This window comes from Gigantopelta aegis, chromosome 9 (genome assembly GCF_016097555.1).
Source record: "Gigantopelta aegis isolate Gae_Host chromosome 9, Gae_host_genome, whole genome shotgun sequence".
In the NCBI taxonomy this organism is placed as follows: Eukaryota; Metazoa; Mollusca; class Gastropoda; order Neomphalida; family Peltospiridae; genus Gigantopelta; species Gigantopelta aegis.
Window position 1 is genome coordinate 20504970 of NC_054707.1, and position 27490 is coordinate 20532459.

Genomic DNA, 27490 nt, shown 5'->3' on the forward strand with positions numbered 1-27490 from the left:
GAAATGTTCCGAATGCACCGGAAAAGGCAGGATTATAACGAGATATTCCGATTGCGGGAAAACCTAAAACTACGAAATGTGCCGAGCGATATAAAAACAAACCCATATTTTCTGACAGCAGAGCTCAATTTTGTGATTGAAATGTCAACTAAAAAGACATTCGTGGAATATGACATAGTGTATTAGCTAGTCTCACAAAAACAACAATGATTTTCCATCAAAACACGCCAAACAATGGAAACATTTGTTTTTCGCAATCGAGCTAAAAACAGGGACTTTTGAGCAGCGTTGATTATTGATTTTGGCTATTCTCGAGAGAAAAACAGTGTTCAGTGTTCGCGTAGCGAGACCCAAATCTAAATAGCATCGCCGGCCATACATGCACGTAGTAGATATGTCCAGGACACCGGATAGTAAAAGTATGTGTCCATGTAGATTTAAACGGCATATGCTGTGTCTGTAGGTTCCTGGTACTGACACTGTGTTTCAATGGGTTGTGGTGGAAGCTCCAGGAGGAATTCCAAGAAGTCTGGAAATGATGCAGCCCAAAGAAAAAAGAAAATCAGCGTCCGAATCGGCATCAATGTCAAAATTTTGGATACAAGCCCTGTTGTTATATTTGTGTTTGGTAAGTTCATTAATTCCTAAGACCTAATTAATTAACTGTATCTAAGTAATATTTAAATAGTTGTTTGGAGATGTATCAGAAGAATGTGAATAAAACAAAATTAATGAATTCATATTGAACTTCATACAGCTTGTTTATTCAGTCCCAGACAAAGTCACACCAATGATTGAGAGTCTGCCCTTTGTAATTTGAATAATAATCACCTCAATGTATCCACTCCAAGGTACCCCCGCCATTGCAGGGCTAGCACTGGGTGAGCAAAACAATTCGCCAAATTGTCTATTAAACTTAAAAACTTGCAGAAATTGTCAGTTATTTTCTAAAAAAATGTAAATTATTACATGAAATTATTTCGCCAAACTAAAATAAAATTCGCCAACTGCTTTCAAAATTCACAATTGGCGAATTTGGCGAGTGCCAGAGCTAGCCCTGCATTGTAGCCGCCAGCACCCCATGATTGGTATTAGTGCACAGGGCACATTAAGTCAACACTTTCTACGTCCCTCCGGACTAGATTGGTATATCAAAGGCCATGGTATGTGCTGTCCTGTATGTGGGAAAGTGCATATAAAAGTTCCGTTACTGCTAACTGAAAAATGTAACAGGTTCCGTCTGAAGACTGCATGTCAGAATTACCAAATGTTTGATATCCAGTAGCCGATGATTGATTATTCAATGTGGTGTTAATGAAACTAAGAAGTTTTTAACTTTAAAAAATTAATAGCAATATTTCTACTGTAATTACTCTGGAAACATTTGATCTACATGTACACCAATATGTTAAATACAGATAACAATCATGACATTTTAGGAAGTGGTATTCATAATATTCATTTTATTTTAAAAATTGGTACAAGTATACATGTATGAGTTAACAATAAGTATGAGGCTGCAAGGTGCCCATGAGAGTTGCATGTATGTGGCTGATAAGTTGTTGCTAAAAATTACCTTTATGGCCCCAGCATGGATTCCAGTGATGAAATAGTGTGTATAGTCACCACATGACCACCCCATCCATTCATTCTCATGCATCCAGTGAGACGTCTTATATGCATTCATGTGCAGAGCTTGTTCCAGTTCCTCATCCAGTTGATTAGATACTGATGGCTCCATTTTCTAGTATGTTACACCCCAGGATATCCTAGATGTATTCCAACTAGTTGAGGTCTGCATGGAGTCATGGTGGACCAAGGGATGGTCAACATGACGTTCTGCTGGAAGAACTTGGTTACCTATCAGGAATGGTGTGATCCCACATTGTCGTCCATGGAGACGGGACTGGTTGCCAAAGGGTGATGTCAAAATGTGGTACAATAATCGGATCAAGGATTTGATGCCTGTACTTGTCCAGCTTGCAGTCAAGGGACAAGAAACCCCACATCATTACTGATCCTCCACTGTGGGATGAATATTCCAGGCCATGTATATATTGGTATATTGTTTGCTGCCAGACCTGGATACTGACGTCTGTGATACGCAACCTTCTTTCATCTGACTAGTGGATCATCCTCCATGTCCTCAAGTTCCACCAAAAAGTGTCACAAATTCAAAGATTACCCTCTTTGACCTCAAACCTGCTGATTTTAGTCAGTTTGTTAGTGTCCATGATGACACTTTTTTGTGGAACATCCAGTTCTCCTTCAGAAAGATGCTTGTAGGAAAGGGTTGTGTCCTATACCTCATTGGGGGGCAGGACGTAGTTCAGTGGTACAGTGCTCGCCTGATGCACGATTGATCTAGGATCAATTCGCGTCGGTGAGCCCATTAGGCTATTTCTCATTCCAGCCAGTGCTCCACTACTGGTAATGGTATAACAAAGACCATGGTGTGTACTATCCTGTCTGGGAATGGTGCATATAAATGATCCCTTGCTGCTAATCGAAAAAAGTAGTCCATGAAGTGGCGACAGTGAGTTTCCTCTCTCAATATCTGTGTGGTCCTTAACCATATGTCAGATGCCATATACCGTAACTGTATATAAAATGTGCTGAGTGGGTTGTTAAATAAAACATTTCCTTCCCTCATTAGTTTGCTGATATATGTCTGTGCTAGAGAGGCTAAGGCAAGAACCTGTCGCTGAGCTACATGAAACCTTATACGAGATCACACCATTATAGTAGCCTATCAGCGGCATGTAGGTGAGGAATTAGTTCCACTGAAGAGAGTGCCCCATTTCTTCATTTTATTTTCTTGGAATTGGTACTGGAATTTTCCTGGTAGGTTAAATGAAATGTTAAAAGTGAGCCATCTTTCATAATTATGATGTAAAAACAGCATGATCCCTGTACCTAGAACTGAATGCAAGAGCTGTCTGTGAAACTGATTATTAGAAAACATTTTGTGCATTTATCTTTCCTGCATCCTATAAAGTTTGGAGGGGTGGAATGCAGCCCACTGGTAAAGGGCTCATCATATGTGCATTCGGTTTAGGATCAATCCACCTTAGTAGGCCCATTGAGATATTTTTCATTCCATCCAGTGTAACAAAGGCCATAGTATACATGTACTATCCTGTCTGTGGGATGGTGCATATAAAAGATCCCTTGCTGCCAATAGAAAAGAGTAGCCCATGATCTGGTGGCATCAGTTTTCTCACTCATCTGTCTGGTCCGTAATCATATTTCCAACAACATATATTAATTAAATTGTGTTGAATGCAATGTAAAATAAAAACATTCTTTTTTTCCACTACATTTCCTTAATTGCAGGGATTGCTGAAGTCTTTTAGGCAAGTTACATTCCAGTTTGATTAATATTCCAGATGAAGTCAAAATACAGATGGGGTTTTTCAGGATCAGTCACAAATATTACATAATGTATTTGTTTTTTAAATGGTTACAATCAGTAATATGGGACTATATAATGAGGTTTCTGGGAACTCTGGTCCCCTGAGCCATTGAAAGTGTATGTGCTGTAAATCATAAAATTAATACGAGCAAGATATTAATGCAAATAATGTGTCCGATGCATCGGTATAGTAATTACTTGATGCATTATATATTTAACCAATGTCACCAGCATGAATAAGAGGTGGAGGAAATTACCACCGACTAACACAAATGGCTGGTTTGATGATGATGATGATGATAACTAGTTTTAACGTTCCCATATACCACTAGGGTTTCGAACATGCCCATCCCGAGTCCATAAGATCGGTGACCTGACTCGGGATGGAGGGGGGGGGGGGGGGGGGGAATGGGCAGAATTTTGAAAATAGCAATTAGTAAAAAAGTTAATAGAATGAAAAAAAAAAAAAAAAAGGTTACAAAAGCCAAAAATAAAAAGAATTGACTGCTCGGCCGAATATTTATATAATTTGGAGCATTTTAGAAGGACAGTCCAAAATTAAATAAGAGAAAGAAGAGAGGATCAGACTATTTAATAATATTAAAGTAATTAAGTAATTTCGACATAAAATTTTGAACACAGATCTAAAAGTTTAAAGTCTGGTCGATATGTCCACGCGAGTGGCCTCATTAAGGCCGTTTGGGTGCACAGCTTAAAGTAAAAAAAGTTTGTTTTATTTAACGACGCCGCCAGAGCACATTGATTTTTAATCTTATCATCGGCTATTGGACATCAAACATATGGTCATTCTGACACTGTTTTTAGAGGAAACCCGCTGTCGCCACATAGGCTACTCTTTTTTACGACAGGCAGCAAGGGATCTTTTATTTGCGCTTCCCACAGGCAGGATAGCACAAACCATGGCCTTTGTTGAACCAGTTATGGATCACTGGTCGGTGCAAGTGGTTTACACCTACCCATTGAGCCTTGCGGAGCACTCACTCAGGGTTTGGAGTCGGTATCTCGATTAAAAATCCCATGCCTCGACTGGGATCCGAACCCAGTACCTACCAGCCTGTAGACCGATGGCCTGCCACCGAGGCCGGTCCGCACAGCTTAAAGGGACGAGATGGGTTGCATCCCGTCAAGAAAACCCCTAGATTGACAGTCGATAGACATTGAAGGTGTAGTGCTGTGCTGAAATACAGATCTTGAGAAGCCGGATCCGTCTGAACGAGAGAGAGAGTATCAGACTAGGGTATAGTCCAGTCGTCATGGTTTGGTATAGTGGTGCGGACGGGCCTGACTCTGGAGGATACAAGATGGTATCACTATAAAGCAAGGTAAAGTCTAGAAAAAGAGTAGTAGGGGCCGACCCCGCTTCCTATTTCTTCTTAGAGTGGGGCGGTAAATCTTCCAGTGCTGCTAGGACAGGCTCGGACATGTAGAGATTAAACAAGAACAACCGGTTCGAATGGCTGTCATATGAGTCACGAAAAAAACAAGTCGACAGTCAAATGGAGAAATGACGTGGAGGCAAGGAATCTCGCTAAAAAAGAATCCAACCTGGTGGTGCAGGCTGTCGAAACGAGAAGCTGGTTTGAAGTTGAAGTTTTCAGTGGATTGACTGTCAAAACAAATACCACGTACTTCCTGCTGTTGTTTAATTGGTGTGAGCTAAAACTAAACTGAATTCAGCTAAAACAACTCGGCATTTTTTTTTCTTTGCAATGCATCTTTTAAAGTTGCATTTGCCACATGCATTAATAAAAATAGGTATATTAATACATTTACCTAGCCAACCCTTGTAGGTAGTACTAAACCAAATAACTTCTGGCTGGGTCAAAGTTCGAGGTACACTGAACTTTTGATAGAGAAGTGAACACCACAAGTCCTGTGATTGGTTATAAATGTGAGTGTGTTGGTTGTGAAAAATAATAGTTTCATCTGGGTAAAAAAAAAAATGCAATTTGTTTTCGTCTAGTACCAAATGTGTCAAGTAGCCTTGTGCTTGAAACATGTATGGGGTACCTGTAAAAAAAAGTACTCGAATTTTGTGCGGAACTAGGGTAGTCAGAGACGCTACCCGTTATCTCAGAAACGAGCAGCTTGACCCCCAATTTTTTCTGATTCACTTTAAGTGTGAGGGGTGGTAGTATTTATATCCGTGGCGTTTATGTTGATTGATACGCTGCAGGTAGGAGTTTTAGCCACATATGTTACTATTGTCGTCTGTGGGTTTTGATTTGGTAGTATACACCCTGTAATTGTGTGAAAAGGAACCGATGAATTGCAATGTATAGGCTACAGTTCTTTATAATGAATGCAATTAAAATTTGTATAATAACATAATTATTATGTTTTAAACACATCCCAACTTACATGTAAAAAAAAGTATTTTTTTAATGGTAATTTGTACACATGTAAAAAAAATTAAAAACATTATGGTAATTTGTAAAGACATTTTTTAAATTTCCATTGAAATTTTTAGCAAAATTTTTAAAGTTGGTATGGTTTTAAAATGTATTACAATATTTTTATATGAATTTTAATTTTATTTGTTATAAAGTTACATGTCAATTCATCGGTTCCCTTTTGACGCAAACGGACTAGCTAGTCTGTATATAAAAAAAAAGCAATTAATTAATCTTCCCACTGACATTGTGAGCCTTTGCTGTTAATTATTGGTAACGTGAGCAGCTGTGTAGCAAACAGCAGGCTTACTCTCTTACTAACGCATTACCATAATCCCATACAGCCATAATTGGATAAACGTGGTCCATTATATACAGGCCTATATCAGAAAGAGAAAAAAGAAAAGTATTTAACAGGCATGTTGCAGGCTGAAATACATGTATGAAAGGCTAAAATCATTTGGCCAAATTTACAAAGCCTGTTTTTGTCTTAATGTGTGTGTGTATATATATATATATATATATATATATATATATATATATATACTGTATATATATCTTCAAAAAAAGAAACGCAAAAGGGTACAAATGGGTTATAACTCCGATTTTATGTTTCCTACCGGTTCATGCTTTGTGAATATAAGGTCATTGCATGTCCCAAACACATTCCCACGGTTATATTCGATAAAACGCAGCTACTGTACAATAAAGTTCCAAAATGTGAATATTCGCAAAAACGCAACCACGTGCAAACCATGTCACCACTGCACGTGCGTAGTCTGCACGTGCAACATGAACACCGACAGTATAAAAGTGCAGGGTGTTCGCTTGCCTGGCCTCTGTATCTGGCCGACAGTTGACAATCCAGGACATGCCACGTCTCAGTGCACCGCAGAGAAACAATGCCATCGGCCGACTAGACGCAGGCGAATCCAGAACGGCCGTTGCCAGGGCATTCCATGTGTCCCCAAGCACCATCTCCAGACTGTGGGACCGTTACCAGCAACATGGATCAACACGTGACCTCCCTAGATCCGGTCGACTACGGGTCACTGCCCCCGGGCAGGACCGCTACATCCGGGTACGCCACCTTCGGGAACGATTGACTACTGCCACCTCCACAGCCGCAGCAATACCAGGTTTGCGCAGGATATCCGACCAGACCGTACGGAACCGCCTACGTGAGGTAGGAATTCGTGCCAGACGTCCAGTTCGAGGTGTCATTTTAACACCACAACACCGTCGACTCCGACTGCAGTGGTGCCAGATTCATCGACAATGGCCTCAACTGCGATGGAGACAGGTGTGGTTCAGTGACGAGTCCCGATTTCTGCTCCGACGTCATGATGGAAGATGTCGCGTGTATAGGCGTCGTGGTGAACGTTATGCGGCAAACTGCGTGCAGGAAGTGGACAGATTCGGCGGGGGTAGTGTCATGGTGTGGGCAGCCATCTCACACACTGGCAGAACTGACCTGGTCCACGTGCAGGGCAACCTGAATGCACAGGGCTACATTGACCAGATCCTCCGGCCACACATCGTTCCAGTTATGGCCAACGCCAACGTAGTGTTCCAACATGACAACGCCAGGCCTCACACAGCATGTCTCACAATGGCTTTCCTACAGAACAACAACATTAATGTCCTTCCTTGGCCATCGATATCACCGGATTTGAACCCAGTTGAGCATCTATGGGACGAGTTGGACTGACGCCTCCGACAGCGACAACCACAGCCCCAGACCCTGCCCGAACTGGCAGTAGCCTTGCAGGCCGAGTGGGCCACCATCCCCAGGGACGTCATCTGTACTCTGGTTGCTTCAATGGGCAGGCGGTGCCAGGCAGTTGTCAACACACGCGGAGGCCACACCCGGTATTGACTCCAGATGACCTTGACCTTGGTGGTGTGTCCTATCACTTACTCACAATGGACTAGAGTGAATTGTGAACAATCCTGCAACATTTGGTAATTATCGGACTCACCATTCAATAATTAAATCAATTCTCCAAATGTTACGACAATGTGGTTTTGCGTTTCTTCTTTATATATATATATACATATATATATACACAAAAGTGCCATCGGTAATGCTCTCTACCTACGGCAGTTTGCCATCGGTGCTGGCGTTAGGTTCGAGCCCTGATTATGGCTTTAGCCTTGATATATTACAATGCTTAAATATCTGCCTTAACCCCCACAAAAAACGTCACCAAAATAACCAAAACAAAACCAGGTTTTGTAAATTTGGCAATAATTACAATAATTTAGGATAAATTTTTGACCAGACAAGCTAGTCATATTTGCTGAGAGAGGAATTAAACTCACTGTCAGCATATAGGCTACTCTACTAAAAGAAAAGGGGGGGGGGGGGGGGGATTTAGCTCAGTCGGTTGAGTGCTCACCTGAGGTGCTTGCATCGCAGGATCAAACCACCTCAGTGGATCCATTCAGCTGATTGTTTTTTTTCTCGTTCCAACCAGTGCACTACAACTGGCCGTGGTGTGTGCTTTCCTGTCTGTGGAAAAGTGCATATAAAAGACCCCTTGTTGCATTAGGAGTCGGAATTACCAGATGTTTAACATCCAATAGCCGATGATTAATTAATCAGTGTGCTCCAGTGGTGTTTTTAAACAAAACAAACATTAACTTTTTTTTTTTTTTATTCCTCCCCCCATACTAATCAATGCCTCCTGACTGGTATATCAAAGACTATGGTATACATATATATATATATACACTGTCCTGACATAAAAGATTCATTGCTACTAATGGAAAAATGTAGTGGGTTTTCTTTTAAAGGGACATATTCCTGAGTTTGCTACATTATAAGATGTTTTCAACTAATAAAATATTTCTACTATTAAAATTACATATTAAATATATTTTCTTGTTTAGAATATCAGTGTCTGTATATTCAATGTGTTTCTGGTCATCTTAATATTTGTAAGAAGCCCAAACTGGATGTTGTCTTCAAATAATTCTGTACATACGAAAAAAAATATTGTAGGAAATAAATTGAAATTTAACCTAGTACAAATATTAGAATGATCAGAAACACGTTTAATGTACAGCCACGAATATTTTATGCAGAAAAATATAAAAGATATGTAATTACAATTGTTAAAAAGTCTCTGTTAGTCGATAACATCTTACAAATTGCAGCAAACTCAGGAATGTCCCTTTAAAACTACGCACATGTCAAAACGACAAAATATTTGACATCCAGTAGCTGATGATTAATAAATCAATGTGTGGTAGTGATGTGGTGAAATAAGAAAAACAAAAGATAGAACAGTTCAGACTTTGCTAATGGACTGGTTAGGATATACAAACCCTCACACATCAGGTGAGTACTCTGTATCACTGACGTTTCCCATGACAACGACATGTAGTATAACTCCATGACTGGTATATATCAACGGCTGTGGCTTGTGATGTCCTGTCTTTGATGAAACTGCATTTATAAGATCCCTTGCTGCTAATGGAACAAAGTAGGAGTCTTTTGTGTCAGAATTACCAAAAGTTTGACATCCAATAGCTGACGATTTAATAGTAATATGCTCAGGGGCAGATTATAGGGGGTTTCCCATTTGCACAGACCCCCCCCCCCCCCCCAGCTAAAAAAAACCCAACAACCCCACCATTTAGATCTAAATTCATGTCCACGTAAAATTTATAATTTCAAATTATAAACATTTACATATTGTTTCGGAAACCCCCCTTACCTAAAGCATAATCCGCCCCTGTATGCTCTGGTAGTATAGTTAACATATTGGTTTTTGTTCCATTCCAGCCAGTGTTTCATAACTGGTATATTGAAGGCTGTGGTATGAGGTGTCCTGTTTATGGGAAATTGCATATAAAAGATTTCATGCATCTAATGGAGAAAAAAAAAGAAGTATGTCAGAATTATGAAATGTTTGACATCCAATAGCTGATGATTAAATAGTAATATGCTCTAGTAGTATAGATAACCCATTGGTTTTTGTTCCATTCTAACCAGTGCTCCATAACTGGTATATTAAAGGCTGTGGTATGGGAAACTGCATACATAAAAGATTCCATGCTGCTAATGGAAAAACAAAGTATGTCAGAATTACCAAATGTTTGACATCCAATAGCTGATGATTAATAAATCACAAATGTGCTCTAGTGGTATAGTTAACCTATTGTTTCTTCCCCATCCCATCCAATGCTCTATAACTGGTGTACCAAAGGCTGTGGTGTGTGTTGTCCTGTCTATGGGAAACATAAAAGATACCTTGCTAATGGAAAACTGTAGTCACTATGAGTTTCCTCAGAAGTCTTTGTGTCAGAATCACCAAATGTTTGACATCCATTAGCTGATGATTAAATAGTAATATGCTCTAGTGGTGTAGTTAACCCATTGGGTTTTTTTTTTTTTATCCCAGCCAGTGCTCCATAACTGGTATATCAAAGGCTGTGGTATGTACTACCCTGTCTGTGGGGTGGTGCATATGAAAGATCCCTTGCTACTAATGGATTTCATCTCTATGACTGTGTCAAAATGGTCATATGTTCGACATCCAATAACCAAAAACTGCATATAAAAGATTCCATGTGGCTAATAAAAAATAAAAAAAGAAGTAAGGGTTTCCTCTGAAGTCAGAATTACCAAATGTTTGACATCCAATAGCTGATGATTAGTAGTGGTATTGTTAACCCATTTTCCCCCCATGCTTGGTATATCTAATTCTGTGGTTGTACATGTATGTTATTGTCCTGTTAATGGCAAACTGCATACAAATTAAAGATTCCTTGATGTTAATGCAAAAATATATAGGGTTTCGTCTGAAGTCTTTGTGTTAGAATTACTGAATGTTTGACATCCAATAGCCGGTGATTAAATATCACTGTGCTCTAGTGGTGTTGTTAAACAAAACAATAGTTTACAATCCATTTCACGTCAGATGAACACACTAATGCTGAGCTACTTTCTGCTTCAGTAGCAGAAAAGAACACAAGGATCAGTTTACATTTTTGACTTAAAACATATTGATGCTCACACACAATATTCTTTAAAAATGCTTTAAATAAATATTTGAAAAATAAATCAAATAAAGGTGGCCATAGATTACATGGTTCAGCAGAGAAGAAGCATGATGCTGTTGCATCTGTTTCTAATGTAGGGGAAAAAATCCTTCTATCGGGATTCACGAACCCAACGATTAATCAATAGAGAAAAATATGCTGATTGCATGCTGTTTACCTGTTCGTTTCCATTTCATTGTCCTTCAACCCACATGTACATATCCATATAAATGTCATGAAATTTCTGAGGACAATTAAGTGTTACAGTTACTATATATATATGTTAGACATTTAATAGGTAGTTGCTGATCAAAGGCCACGTTACAGTGGATGCCATTAAAGTCAAAATCATGTTTTCCTGAAACAAAAACAGTGTTTTGGGAGATTGTGTTTGTCTTTGAGGTTGCTAGAAGACGATAAATGTTTTGCAGTTGTTTAAGTTAAAAAAAAATTGTTTGTTTTTTTGCTTATGAAAGCAAGATATATTAAATACACTGTGTGCATTGCCTGCACAGCTTGTGAAACATTGCAAATATCATGCATATGATATTATTTGAAAATTGCAAACCAGTACCCGGTATTATGTTTTGCATATACTTAGCTTAGTAACTTGTTTAACGTGTCCATATACCACTAGGGTTTCAAACACGCCTATCTCGAGTCTGGCCTCCGATAGGATCGGGGGTCTGACTCGGGACAGGGATAACCTAACAAATAGGGAAAATTTTGAATATTAACTCCAAAAGTATAAAAAGGGGAAAATTGGGGTTAAAAAGTTTTGGCTGTGCCCTTAAAGGAAAATATCAACATTCCTAATCTATATAAATTATTAATATAATATATTTTCGGAGCAAATTTAGATGGGCTGGTCTAAAATTAATAATAATTCTTAAACAATATTCATTAAGCCCTTTGCATATACAGTCAAATCCATAAAAAAAAACAATCTCTGAAAACTGGAATTCTATCAAAGCCAGAATTTTTTGATAACATACGGTAACTTCTCTAAAGTGGAAACATATAAAAGCAGTCTTTTTACTTTGTCCTGTGGTGGGGGTGGGTGGGGCGTAGCCCAGTAGTAAAGCGCTCGCTCGATGCGTGGTCGGTCTGGGATTGATCCCCATCGGTGGACCCATTGGGCTATTTCTTGTTCCAGCCAGTGCTCCACAACTGTTATATTAAAGGCCATGGTATTTGCTATCCTATATATGGGATGGTGCATATAAAAGAAAAAAAGAGTAAAGTTTGTTTTATTTAACGACGCCACTAGAGCACATTGATTTTTTTATCTTATCATCGGCTATTGGACATCCAACATATGGTCATTCAGACACTGTTTTTAAGAGAAAACCCGATGTCGCCACATAGGCTACTCTTTTACGACAGGCAGCAAGGGATCTTTTATTTGCGCTTCCCACAGGCAGGATAGTACAAACCGTGGTCTTTGTTGAACCAGTTATGGATCACTGGTCGTTGCAAGTGGTTTACATCTACCCATTGAGCCTTGCAGAGCATTCACTCAGGGTTTTGAGTCGGTATTTGGATTTAAAATCCCATACCTCGACTGGGATCCGAACCCAGAAATGTTTTATTTAACGACGCACTCAACACATTTTATTTACGGTTATATGGCGTCAGACATATAGTTGAGGACCACACAGATTTTGAGAGGAAACCCGCTGTCGCCACTACATGGGCTACTCTTTCCGATTAGCAGCAAGGGATCTTTTATTTGCACTTCCCACAGGCAGGATAGCACAAACCATGGCCTTTGTTGAACCAGTTATGGATCACTGGTCGGTGCAAGTGGTTTACACCTACCCAATGAGCCTTGTGGAGCACTCACTCAGGGTTCAGAGTCGGTATCTGGATTAAAAATCCCATGCCTCGACTGGGATCCAAACCCAGTACCTACCAGCCTGTAGACAGATGGCCTAACCACGACACCACCGAGGCCGGTACACGCGAGAGAATTTAGATGGGGTGTGGTGACCTTATACATTGGGCTTTCCCACTGTACAGTATATATAGAGGATTCGTCACAAGTATTTTTTAATATGGAAAATATCAACCGAGTCTACGTTAATCAGTATTTGTCGAGGCTCTGCCGAGACAAATACCAGTTAACTAGATGAGGTTGATATTTTACATATGAAAAGACATGAGTAGCGAATTCTATTTATCCTATAACATTAGCACAAATTAGTTTGATGTCACACATTTTAACTAAATATTATGAAAATGTTACACTCAGATCTTGTTGGCTTGTAAACAAATGACACATTGACAGCAACTAGAGACATTGCAAAATTGCATATACCTTTAAATTTGCATACCATTATTACACAAAATTAAGTTTATGACATGGATTTCATGGGTAAGTTATGGGATAAATATATATATAGAGTCTTCTACGTTAAGTAACAAAAATGGCGCCTCAATAATGGTTGTATTAATGTACACAATATTTAGCATGATGGGTGTATGGTAGTCGACTGGACCCGAGTACAAAAAGATCTGTTCGAAATGTGGCATATAAAGCGAGGAATTCATGTGTACATAATGCTTAGTGTGTGGTGCATAAACAACAGTTTATATTTAAATTAACTGAAGCGCTTATACGCAATGCGTAATGCATAATGCATAATACGTTAATTCCCAAACTCCTCAGTGATCGTTCCAATATGCATTACGAATCACATGCACGATATGTACACATGGATTTCTAGCTTAAGGAAAGTACAAAGAAGGTAGTACAGTTACAAATGAAAAGAGGAGAAGTTGTCAAAACGATGGGAAACTTTAAAGAAGGCGTTGCATGTTATAGATTATGACATTACTAGTGAATTAAAGTTGGTCTCCAATAACAGGCGGGGCAGGACGTAGCCCAGTGGTAAAGCGTTTGCTTGATGCGCGGTCGATCTAGGATCGATCCCCACCAGTGGACCCATTGGGCTATTTCTCATTCCAGCCAGTGCTCCACAACTGGTATAACAAAGGCCGTGGTATGTACTATCATATCTGTGGGATGGTGCATATAAAAGATCCCTTGCTGCTAATCGAAAAAAATAGCCCAATGAAGTGGTGACAGTGAGTTTCCTCTCAATATCTGTGTGGTCCTTAACCATATGTCAAATGCCATATAACCATAAATAAAATGTGTTGAGTGTGTCATTAAATAAAACATTTCCTTCCTTTCAATAACAGGTGTCCCCTTATTTCTTTTCACAATACACTGTATATTTATTTATTAATTATTAAATTTCTTTTGACATTATTTTGTTCAGGTGGACCAGGCTCAAAGAAGGGTAAACTGATGAGTGATTTAACTGAGGCGTTTGGATTCAAGCTTATTAACATTGACCGGACAATGCTGGGGGTGCTAGCCAAGAAAATGGAAATCTCTGGTTCACTGGACTCCGTTACGAAGATAGCCGACCACATCAAAGTAGGCACTCAATTGATTGTATACTGCTTGTGCATGGTGCTTACCGAGATGTAAAGTACTAAATGGAAAATCATTTTTGCTTTATGCTCTGAGCATGATTAAATTATGCATGAAATTATAGATGTATTTGGTGTTTTCCCTCAAGAATAATTTACCAGTACAATAACCCCAATGCCATCCTATTTATAAAACCAACATTGTTTTGGTGTTTCAGAATCTGTACAGCCACAGATCTCGACTAGTTATCATTTTATTTTATTGGTCCTCTGCATATTGAGGAGACAATAGGTTTTATCTCCATCTGTTCATCCGACGGGACGTAGCCCAGTGGTAAAGCGCATGCCTGATGCACAGTCGGTCTAAGATCGATCCCCATCGGTGGGCCCGTTGGGCTATTTCTCATTACAGCCAGTGCACTACGACTGGTATATCAAAGGCTGTGTTATGTGCTATTCTGTCTGTGGAATGGTGCATATAAAAGATCCCTTGCTGCTAAAAAAATAAAAATAAATAGTCCATGAAGTGGCGAAAGTGGGTTTTCCTCACTCAATATCTGTGTTGTCCGTAACCATATGTCTGATGTCATATAACCGTAAATAAAATGTGTTGAGTGTGTTGTTAAATAAAACATTTCCTTCCTCCCTTCCTTCCTTCCTTCCTTCCTTCCCTGAATTTGATACAAAAATGTTTTGAGGCCCAGTAGGGGACAGGTATTGTTGTAGCAATAATCACAGGATGTGTGTTTATTTATTTGTTTTATTCCACACACCCTTTCCTTTCTCTCCTTTGAATGGCATATAATTTCTTCCTGCTCCATCTCCATCTCCACATCCCCGTCCTTGTCTCTCCAACAATGCCATTTGTGCTACTTATTCCTGTCTGTTATATTTACTAAAACATATTCCCTATCTCCAAATTGCTATGTATGTGTACTTGTGCATCCAATGTCAAGTACCCATTGAATTTATTACTGACCAAGCAGAATGTTTCACTTTTAAATTATGATACTGTGAAATCATTTTTGTTCTTGTTCGTGATTATCTAATTTATGTGTAATTCATGGACTATAGTGCAGTAAACAAATTAAGAACACAACGAAAATATAATACATTTATACATATAATACAAACTACGAGGGCGGGATTTAGCTCATTCGGTTGAGTGCTCGGTTGAGGTGCTTGCATTGCAGGGTCGAACCACCTTGGTGGATCCATTCAACTGATTTAGTTATTTCTCTCATTCCAACCAGTGCACCACAACTGTCCAAAGGCCGAGGAATGTGCTTTCATGTCTGTGGGAAAGTGTATATAAAAGATCCCTTGCTGCATTAGGAAAAATGTAGCAGGTTTCCTCTGATGACTACGAATCAGAATTACCAAATGTTTGACATCCAATAGCCAATGATTAATTAATCAATGTGCTCTAGTGGTGTTGTTAAACAAAACAAACTTTTTAACCTTTACAATTCACAAATTAAAGTACCCAACAAAATGTGTGTGTGGGTTTTTTAAAAGCAAAATCACACAAATTTAGGATTTCACAATACTATTTTACTGTTATACCATGAGGGGGCGGGATGTAGCCCAGTGGTAACGCGCTCGCTTGATGCGCAGTCGGTCTAGGATATCGATCACCGTCGGTGGGCCCATTGGGTTATTTCTCATTCCAGCCAGTGCACCACGACTGGTATATCAAAGGCCATTGTATGTGCTATCCTGTCTGTGTGTGGATGGTGCATATAAAAGATCCCTTGCTAGTAATGAAAAAATGTAGTGGGTTTCCTCTCTGTGACTGTGTCATAATGACCATATGTTTTGACATCAAATAGCCAATGATTAATAAATCAATGTGCTCTAGTGATGTCATTAAACAAAACAAACTTTTTTTGTTTGTTATACCATAAATTACAGGCATGGAACGAGAAATATCCCAATGGGCCCATTGACGGGGATCGATCCCACACTAATCGCGCATCGAGCGAGTGCTGTACTACAGGCATGTGGTCTAACTCACAAAGCTCTCTTAAGCCCCCTTAACCTTTTCATGTCTGTGCTGGAATAACATCATGCACTAAGCTGTTTCTGTGATGTCAAACTAAAGTAAAATTGCCATGTAAAATGTAATTGTCAAATATACGGTGAGACCTTAATATAGGCATCGCCTGTTGGTCAATCCCCAACATTAATACAAACGTCAATCAATATTGGTTTAAAAAAAATTAAAATAAACATATCACAGCCTTTGCTATACATGTATCAGTCATGGAGGACTGTAGGGCTGTCAAGCCTGCCGTCATCATAATCAAGCAAACACTCTACCACATCTTGGGTGGGATGTAGACCAGTGATAAAGTGCTCGCTATTGATAAACGGTCGGTTTTGGGTCGATCCTCGTCAGTGGGCCCATTGGGCTATTTCTCGTTCCAGCCTAGCCCGAGTACTCTGACTATAAGAGAGCTAGACGGACATTTGGACATAAACACGCTCACATTACAGTCAGAGACCAAGCTATGTATTTTTTTGGCAATTGCTGACAATCAAAAAGTTGTCAAAGATTTCTGCTCTAATACCACTACAATCCTATGTTTGACATCAAATACATTTACATCGACCATTTTCGAGTTACTTGATTAAAACAAATTCAGATATTAATCACTAATACACACATGGTTGTCGGCAATTGCCAAAAAAATACATAGCTTGGTCTCTGACTGTAATGAGTGTATTTATGTCCAAATGTCCGTCTAGCTCTCTTACAGTCAGAGTACTCGGGCTAGTTCCAGCCATGCAGCATGACTGGTATATTAAAGGCAATGGTATGTGCACCAAATTGGGTGGGCGGGACGTAGCCCAGTGGTAAAGCGTTCGCTTGATGCGTAGATGGTCTGGGATCGATCCCCGTCGGTGGGGCCATTTGGCTATTTCTCGTTCCAGCCAGTGCTCCATGACTGGTATATCAAAGGCCGTGGTATATACTACCCTGTCTGTATAATGGTGCATATAAAAGATCCCTTGCTGCTAATCGAAAAGAGTAGCCTATGAAGTGGTGACAGCAGGTTTCCTTTCTCAGTATTTGTATGATCCTTAACCATGTCTGACGCCATATAACCATAAAATAAAATGTGTTGAGTGCGTCGTTAAATAAAACATTTCCTTCTTTCCTTCCATTCCAGCCAGTGCATGTACCGTGACTGGTATATTAAAGGCAATGGTATGTGCTATCCTGTTTTTGTGGGATAGTGCATATAAAAGATCCCTTGCTAACAATGGAAAACATTTAGCGGATTTCTTCTCTGTAAGACTATATGTCAAAATTACTAAATGTTTCACATCCAGTAGTGAAGATTAATAAATAAATGTGCTCTAGTGGTGGTGTTAAACAAAAGAACAAAAAAAACCCACAAAAACAAACCCATTCATATATATTTCTTTGTAAAAAAAAGATTTGAAAAAAGAGAAGAAAAAAAAGAGAAGAAGATTCTTTAAAATTACCAAATGTTTGACATCCAATAGGCGATGATTATTAAATCAATGTGTTCTAGTGGTGTCGTTAAACAAAACAAACTTTAAACTCTGTCACATCTTTGCCTAGCTTCTTGTTTTGAAGGCCCAGAACAGTGATCATCATAACAATACATCACATTAAATTGATGTTAAAATATGAAAAAAACACCATATAAGCCGTTACTTGTAGAATTTTTTGCAAACAAAACCTTGTTACCCGGTAACAGCCAGCTTTGCCCAATAACTGTCTAAATCCTAGAACCCTGCTTTCCAATTTGACATTCATTAGCAAAATTTTCATCCTAATACATTTTTTGACGGAAGAACGTTCACACTTATCATGATGCTTGAGATATTGTTTTGTCAGTTGTTACCAGCTAAATTATCTAAAGAGGCACAGCTATTGATTTTTACCAAATAATAAATACAATTACCGGCGCTAATTCCATGGGCAGATTCAAGCGAAGATGGCAATTTGTGGTGCTCTCGATCCTTTGGCTTCACTATATAGCGGAATATTACTTTATGGCCAACTTGTTCCCCACAGACCATGCATGTAGAACCTATATGAAAATGGATGAATACCATTTTGTTGTTTATGAAAGTACAGGGCAAATTGCTAGATTGGGGAGGATGGAGGTCAGCGGTGGAGTGCCAGCCTGAGGTGTCAAGAAAGAAGGAAGGAAATGTTTTATTAAACACCTTAAACATATAGACATATGGTTAAGGACCACACAGATATTGAGAAAGGAAACCCGCTGTCGCCACTTCATCGGCTACTCTTTTTGATTGGCAGCCAGGGATCTTTTATATGCACCATCACACAGACAGGATAATAGACACCACAGCCTTTGATATACCAGTCATGGTGCACTGGCTGGAGCGAGAAATAGCCCAATGGGCCCACCGATGGGGATCGATCCCAGACCAAAGAGGAAACCTGCTACATTTTTCCATTAGTAGCAAGGGATCTTTTTATATGTACCATCCCACAGGATAGCACATATCCTGGTGCACTGGCTGGAGCGAGAAAGAGCCCAATGGGCCCACCGACGGTAATCGATCCCAGACTGACCGTGCATCAAGCAAACGCTTTACCACAGGGCTATGTCCCTCTCCTATGAAACTCAATTACAACTTGAAAGCACTGATTTATGGAAAATAATGAACTTGGGAAGTTAGTCTTATTAATGTCATGAATCGATGCATCGTTGTTAGTTATCCATAAAAAGCAAATAAAAGCTGTCAGATACAGGACAATTTCCAATACATTTGATGTGTATCATGGTATTAGTTTGCTGGGAGTCATGCACAGTTATAATTGATTTATTGACTTTAATTATGGCCGACTAATGGTACATGTAATTATTTCACTAAGTGTTATTTTTTTTACATATAGTCAAGCTTACAAACATCAACCTATATGTAGCAATTAAGCCAATTTCACACACACACATTCATTTCAACTTATTTTCGTGCTTATATCCAATAAAGGTTCAAGCATGCTATCCTGGGAACACACCTCAGCTGTCTGGGCTGTCAGTCCAGGACAGTGGGTTAGTTGTTAGTTGGTTAGTGGTTAGTGTGAGAGAAGAGGGTGTAGTGGCCTTACACCTACCCACTGAGCCCTTAAGAATTCGCTCTTTGGAGTCGGTACTGGGCTGCGAACCCTGTACCTACCAGCCTGTAGTCCGATGGCTTAACCACTGCACCACTGAGCAAAGTGTGTTTTGTTTAACACCACTGGAGCACATTTATTTATTAATCATCGGTTATTGGATGTCAAACATCTGGTAATTATTACATATATAGTCTTAGAGAGGAAACCCACTACATTTTTCTATTAGTAGCAAGGGATCTTTTATATGCACCGTCCCACAGACAGGATAGCACACACCACAGCCTTTGATATACCAGTCGTGGTACACTGGAGTCCTTAACCATATGTCTGATGCCATATAACCGAAAATTAAATGTGTCGTTAAATAAAACATTTCTTTCTGTACCGTGTATTTAAACAAATTAATATTTTCAACTTTATATTTATGGTTAAAGGGACAGACTCTAGTTTTTAAACACTAAGGCATATTTTTCAAATAGACCCTAGTTTCAACCCGTAAAAATGGACACTAAGTTTGGTTAATTTACAAACCTGTAACAAATTTGTCTACAACAGAGTGAAACAAGAGTCTGAGATGTTGAAATACCTTTAAAAATACACTAAAATGCGACTACATAACTGTTACTTCTCAGATGCACGTGGGTTTTTAAAATTATGAAAAAAATGCATTTTGTTGTATTAGAAACCCCAGGATGACCAGAAACACTTTGATTGTACGGAAATGGATAATCTAAACAATAAAATATAAGTAATGTTTGATTTCAGTGATGAAAAACATCTCTAATAGTGAAAAATATGTCTTAGTGTTTAAAATCCTGGGTATGTCCCTTTAAGTAGCTATATTCTTTTTCCACATACGATTAAATGAGTTTATAGGTGAAAAGTTCATGAATCGTTCTACAATAAACAAATTATAGATCACAGAACTAATGCTTTGTTATACTGTGATTAAATGTGCAAGAAAAAGAATCAATCAGCAAACCTCGACCCTCAAAAAAAAAAAAAAATCCCTTGGGATGGAATTAATGTCTTATGTACACCTCACAATGGTTATTGATTCTATTAGTATACAGCATGTTTCCTCATTTCATAGTGCTTGTTTAGAATATATTACTGCATTTGTAGGTGCATGGCATGTTCCCAGCTGATCCTTTGGATCCAACAATACTTGATTTGCATGTAAGTAATGATGTAAACATGTGTATTGTCCGCACACACACTCTCTTTCTACAGCTTTACCACATTCTTTGTGTAAACTTCTTGATAAACACCATCAGTGGAGGAAATCTTACTATTGTAGGGTTTGTATGCAGTCTCACGGAGAATTGGAATATAATTAATTAGTTTCTAGAAGTATTAGTGTCAAAATACAGCTTATTGTTGGGCACACTGCACTGTGTCAGTGTTTTCACAATGCTTATTAATTACCTGTACATTGCCGATGGATGACATTTATACAGCAAGCTTACAACATAAGATGGGTAGATTATATTCAGGGAATAAGACACGAGTGGCAGTTAGATGCTATTTATCGTACACCGAGTTGTATATCTAATGAGTGAAAGCAAGCTGCTATCCATAAGTGTAGCTTCGGGAAGTTTACCGTATATCTTCGCCTATAAGTCAAATTTTTTTCACCCAAAAATTATTTTATAACTTGGGGGGTCGACTTATAAGAGGGTAAAAAAATTTCACCCAAAAATATTACCGTTTTGGGGATTATTTTACAAGTTTTATTGTTGAAGTATGCCCTGTATTTATACTCAAATATGTTAATTTGACACATTTATTTTGTATAACCTTTTTTTTTTTGGCATTAGAACGGTTTCGGTTATGCAAAAAGGCGTGCGATCTCTCACATGCCAAGAGAACAGTCCACTTAGTTAAAATAACAGTCATCACTAATAGCAAAAATGTAAACAATACTAACTATCTGTTGCCTGAGCTTATTTTGAAATCTGGTCACTGGCATTAATGGTTGTTCAAACAATGTTTTGTCGGTGATTAACTTCATGAATATTACTGAGCTTTCCCTTAAAACAGATTAGACTGATCTCTACAGTTCACTAGAGCAATAGGGACATACATCATTTGGTACAAAACCAGTGTACTTTCCAGAGTTGTCCTCCTTACATGTATTAATATGGCGGCAAAACATGTGGCCTCAGACCACAATTAATTTCACTATGTATTCTCATGTAGCCCCAGTGGTTGTAGCACTTTTATTAATTTCACCAGGCCATTCGCATTTCACGGGAAACATTACCTGCCTGGGCCCATTGAACACTCGAAAGGACGACATCTGTTTTCCAGCTCTTTTCCGCGTTATATCAATGTAAATAAACACACGTGGGCCAAGGGACAGAATCACACCCATTTCTCTGCATTTTACACAAATTTTGCATGACTTCATTGTGCTCTGGGGGACATTATGCAGTATCCAGTGTAAACCAAGTGCACATATTCACTAACTGCATCCTCTTACCTGTCAAACCCAGTGTAACAATCCAGTATACTAAGCAGCTCCCCAGCCATTAATCACATCACAAGAAAACTATATTTCTCGCATTAGTTTCCGTATTTTGGACAACCAAATAGGTGGATAACTCTAGTCTGAGGCCTATCAGACCAAAATTGTTTTCACCATGACACTCAAACTCACATATGGCATTTAAATACATATGTCAAGTTGCATACAGGCAATAAAAAGAATATTTGATACCAAATATGGCTATTGGAGCCTGTGAAATGGGGGACTGCCTGAGCTGCAAAAGGCGGCAATCTGCGTCAAATTATTCCCAATAGTGGACTAGTAATTATGCAATAACTTTAAAAGTTACAGACATTTTTCTGAACAACAAAAAGAAACTTGCTCCTTATTGTGTTCTCTGCAATTGAAATATAGCAGTTGGCAGGAATATGATTTTTTCTAAAAAAAAATCAATTTAATTTAAATTGATACATTTTCAAAAAAAAATTCCCACAAAGTTCTCTTTTTAACAAAAATTTAATCTTTAAAACTGTTAAATTTTGGATACTGCACACAGTCAACATATGCCAATTACAAATTAGGACTGCTCGAGTGTCATTCTGGTGAGGGTAATTAGCAAGGTGTCTGCACACCGTAACAGGTCACACCTGAATGCAGAGGACAGGGCACCAGCCTGCAAAGATGCAGTACCGAATACACAGTGAACAAAAAAAAGCTGTCAACTGCCACTGCATTGAAATGTTTTAATGCATCAGAACTGAAAGTGACATCACACATGAACTGATATATATAAGGGTGGACATGCATACCACAATAAGTATTTCACTGTTTTATACACTACGAGTCACATCCATGGAAGGCAATACAAGACGAAAGACACAGTTCAAGAAGGGACATGCACCTTGGAATAAGGGTGCAACTCTGCTGCATGAACATGCAAGTCCAGAATCTCACACTGAGAAGTTGCGACCAGTAGTCCGGATGAATATAGACGAGTTTGCCTTGGTCACGAAGTCGAGTTCCACTTCAGCCACCATATCTACTCCAGATTGCGAAGGTGCGTCACAGCCAGTCCGCCTGCTACGTCCCATTATGAGTACATGTACTGCGTCTGAAATGAAAGAAGAACAACGGTGTAAAGACAAAGAAGGCATGAGAATAATGGACAATGACAGAATGGTAGATGCATGGAATGCAGCTTTCAGATACCACTCAACAGCTTCCCCCTGAGTGCGACGAGCCTGAAATGCAAATATTAAAAGAGGTTAAGTGGGGTCTTTGTTGGAAAGTCACATTACACTGTGTGAATTGTGACTTCACTGCTCCTGAAAGCAAATTGTACAATGAGGTGAAGACAAATAAGCCTGGCCCAAATGCAGCAAAAACTAATGTGGGTCTTGCTATCGGTCTCCAAGATACTCCCGTCGGCAATACGAGAGTAAGAGTGCTATTGGCAGGCATGGACATTCCACCACCGTGTCGGAGCAGCATGCAGAGAACATCATACAAGGTATCAACGGCTGTAACAGATCTAAATGAAAAAGATATGGCACAAAAAGTTGAGCTACTGAAAGACATTAACATGAAACGTGGAAATGAACGTGATGAAATTAACATAGCCATGGATGGGAGATACAACTCCACGACAATAACAAGTCGGAAGAAACCGGGCCAGAATGCATCACAAGCTATAGGACTTGCGTGTGAAACAATGACTGAAAGAAAATTCATTGTAAGTGCCTGCTTCCAGAATAAACTTTGTTGGACCGGAGCCTGGTTAAGAAACAAAGGTATTCATGTGACGTGTCCCGGTGGTCATCCTGACTGCACAGCAAACTTGCCGCCATTTGCTCCGCTGTCGGAATACGAGATGGGAAAAGATATCGGAACAGACTTGGCTCTACAAGGTATTCTCATAAAATACGTCACAACAGATGGAGATTCCAGATCATCTGCTGGAGTTGATAGTGCTTTGAAACTTCTACATCCAATGTGGAAAGTGCAGCGGCTAGCTGATCCAACCCACTTAGGTCAGAGTCAGTTTCGTAAGTGTTACAAAGCTAACTCCAGTCCCGACATGTTTACTGGGTCCACCCGTGAACAAAAGCGTGAAGCACAGAAGGTATTCAGCCAGGATATGAAAGCAAGGTGCAGTTTAATTCTTAAAGAACTGATGAAACTACACACTGGTAATATCGGTGTACTGAAACGAAACTTACCAAAGGTCCTGCAATCGACACTTTCGTGCTACGGTGGTGACTGTTCAAAGTGTTCGCGGTACTCGGTCGTCTGCAGTGGAGGAATAACGAACAACTGGTGGCACCGATCCATGTTCCTGGGTACACACAGAATCACAGAGCTGAATATGAATGAAAATGACAAAATATTAGTACTGGAACTTCTGAAGATTAAACTAAGTATTTCAGCTGTAGAGCAAATGAAACTGTATACAGACACACAGAAATGTGAGGCTGCGAACCGTTTTCTCAGTGTTTCCTTACCTAAGAATGTGAACTATTCACGAACGATGACTGGGAGAGCTGCATCCACCATCCACAGGCTGAACAACGCCCCGGGAACATCGATGATAGAAAAGTGCAAGTACTGTGGCATCGAACTGTCAGCTCGGGTGAGGCGTTCACTGCGTCAGATGGACAAAGAGTCGGACTATTAAAAAAGATATCAAAACAATCCACAGGTGGTTAAAAGGCACTTAGTCCAGCAAGGAAGTAAAATTAGAGATCACTTACGATATAAACATTTGCACAGAGATCAACAAGCTGACTACAAGAAAGGATTATTAGATATTGACAGTCAAAGAACAGACAACTCTTGTGACCACAGTTACTCAAAGTAATTTTTGTCACAAACTTTCAAGTGATACATATAATATAGGAACTATCAGTTTGCATGATAGCATTTCTGCTGTGGACATGAACCCTAGACATTGAAGATTGACTTTAAACAATAAAAAATAGTAATGTGAATAAATGTATGCTTTTGAATAAATGTATCATGTGATATTTATATGTGATATTTATATTTGATTTTATGACATAAAATATTTCTTTAAATTAAACTTTGTTATAGTTTTACATTCTTATATGTTATGCATTCTGAGATGCAAGAGGCAGGGAGGGTATTGTCCATGTCCCTGACAGACATCCCTGTTCACACATTGTATGCGCGAGCTGTTAATTGCATGTGGCTCAGCAGATAAGTGATCTTTAAACATACAAAGATGGTTATGGCACAGGTGACTGATGTCACTGCCATCTATGTCCATCTCCTTATTAAAGACCATGAAACTTAATCTGTGAGCATTTACTGTACGATACTGGCCTGTGATTGGTGATTTGAACTTAATAGGACCATATCCATTTGGTCTGGGAGGCCCATTCCATATTATACATTCACCATTTGGCCCAGGATCACATTTTGAAAAAATTACCCTCTGGTATTTTTGATAAAAAGCCTCCATTTTGACTTATTCAATTAGCCTTAATACTCAAAGTGAGGCTCTCACAGGGTGTGGGGATACATTCTGATTGAAAAGAATGACCTATGACCTGATACGGGTACAATGCAGGTCAAATCATGTTATAATTTGTGAAATTAAAAATTTCAAAATATAAATATAATAAAATTTAATTTAATTTAAAGAAATAAAATATTCATCACCCAAACTGATAACTTTCAGATTTCCACCTATCTGCACAATTATCATGTACATTTTGAGTGCTGTAAATGTCATAGTTACCTCACAATTAGGTATCAAAGTGTGTTACACTGTGTCAAACATCATTGAAGAAATCCTCCATATTGACTTATTTGACCTTAACTTTCAAAGTGAGGCTCTCATAGGGTGTAGGGATACAATCTGATTGAAAAGAATGACCTATGACCTGATAGGGGTACAATGCTGGCTGAATCATGTCATAATTTGTGAAATTACAAATTTTGAAAATATAAATATAATAAAATTTAATTTAATTAAACAAAATAAAATATTCATCACCCAAACTGATTAGTTTCAGATTTCCACCTATCTGGACAATTAGCATATACATTTTGAGTGCTGTAACTGTCATAGTTACCTCACAATTAGGTATCAAAGTGTGTCACCCTGTGTCAAACATCCTACTATATCAGGCCTCAGACCACAATTAATTTCACTATGTATTCTCATGTAGCCCCAGTGGCTGTAGCACTTTTATTAATTTCACCAGGCCATTAGCATTTCACGGGAAACATTACCTGCCTGGGCCCATTGAACACTCGAAAGGACGACATCTGTTGTCCAGCTCTTTTCCGCGTTATATCAATGTAAATAAACACACGTGGGCCAAGGGACCGAATCACACCCATTTCTCTGCATTTTACACAAATTTTGCATGACTTCAATGTGCTCTGGGGGACATTATGCAGTATCCAGTGCAAACCAAGTGCACATATTCACTAACTGCATCCTCTTACCTGTCAAACCCAGTGTAACAATCCAGTATACTAAGCAGCTCCCCAGCCATTAATCACATCACAAGAAAACTATATTTTCTCGCATTAGTTTCCGTATTTTGGACAACCAAATGGGTGGATAACTCTAGTCTGAGGCCATGTGATTAACTGATACTTTCAGTTTTATCGTAGTGATCTGTTGTCAGTGTTTATAAATAAAGTTGTTGTCTGTGCTCAAAACCATGCTGTACAGTGCTATACGGTGATAGTCAAACAGCTTTCACTATCTACTAAGGGAATGTTTTGTTTTGATGCTATGTAGTTTGATTGTGATGTACAAAACGTGAAAACTGAAGTTTGTAAAATAATTTTCTTTTGTTCAAATATTGTACATTATTGTTCTTATGTGCTGAAACTTATAAATGGGTCAATAAAAAAATATGTTTTCAGGGCTTGAAATTAGGGACTCGACTTATAGGCGAAGATATATGGTAATCACCCACCTTCCCACTCTATACAGCCCAGATTGGCCTCCAGCGATTATTATCTATTTTTCTTACACACCTGTTGGTGAGAACACCATGCATTATTTTTGATAACACACAGTTATTTACACAGGTACGTGTGTAACATATGACTTGCTGCTCTTAGGTGATGACCAGGTCACCAATGCCGTACCTGTACATCCAATAAAAAAACAGTACAGTGGAACTCGATTACACTGTGACGTATAGTTAACCTGGCAATCCTGTGTCTATGATGCATAAGTCAGCTACAAGTGCAAAGGGTTGTAAATATCTTTTAGTCGATAAAGATGTTAAAATTTGCTTAAAACCTGGTTTTTGAGGATATGTAAGAAATAGAATAACCCGATGTTTAAAAATGTATCAGACTCGCTTTTGCTCGTTAGATACATTTTAAAAAAACTTGTTGTGAGATAAATGGTATCTACCAGCCACTCGTGTATTATTCTCTATGAGAATTTGAAAATTGTAATTTCTTCATAGTTCCTGATTTGAGGGATGAAAGTCTGAAGGCTGCAAAAATTATGGCTGATATGGGCCAGTTGGAAGAGTTCTCATTTGCTTGAA

At 38.9% G+C, this 27490-nt stretch overlaps 1 protein-coding gene across 1 annotated transcript; it reads left to right on the forward strand.

Annotated features, from left to right (window-relative positions):
• The first annotated feature begins 91 nt into the window (after window positions 1-91).
• LOC121381493 lies at window positions 92-27489 on the forward strand. The gene is made up of 4 exons (XM_041510813.1): window positions 92-628; window positions 14169-14329; window positions 20579-20636; window positions 27407-27489. The coding sequence occupies exons 1-4, from the start codon at window positions 490-492 to the stop codon at window positions 27487-27489; spliced, it is 441 nt and encodes a 146-aa protein (XP_041366747.1). The 5' UTR covers window positions 92-489.
• Window position 27490: the final 1 nt, after the last annotated feature.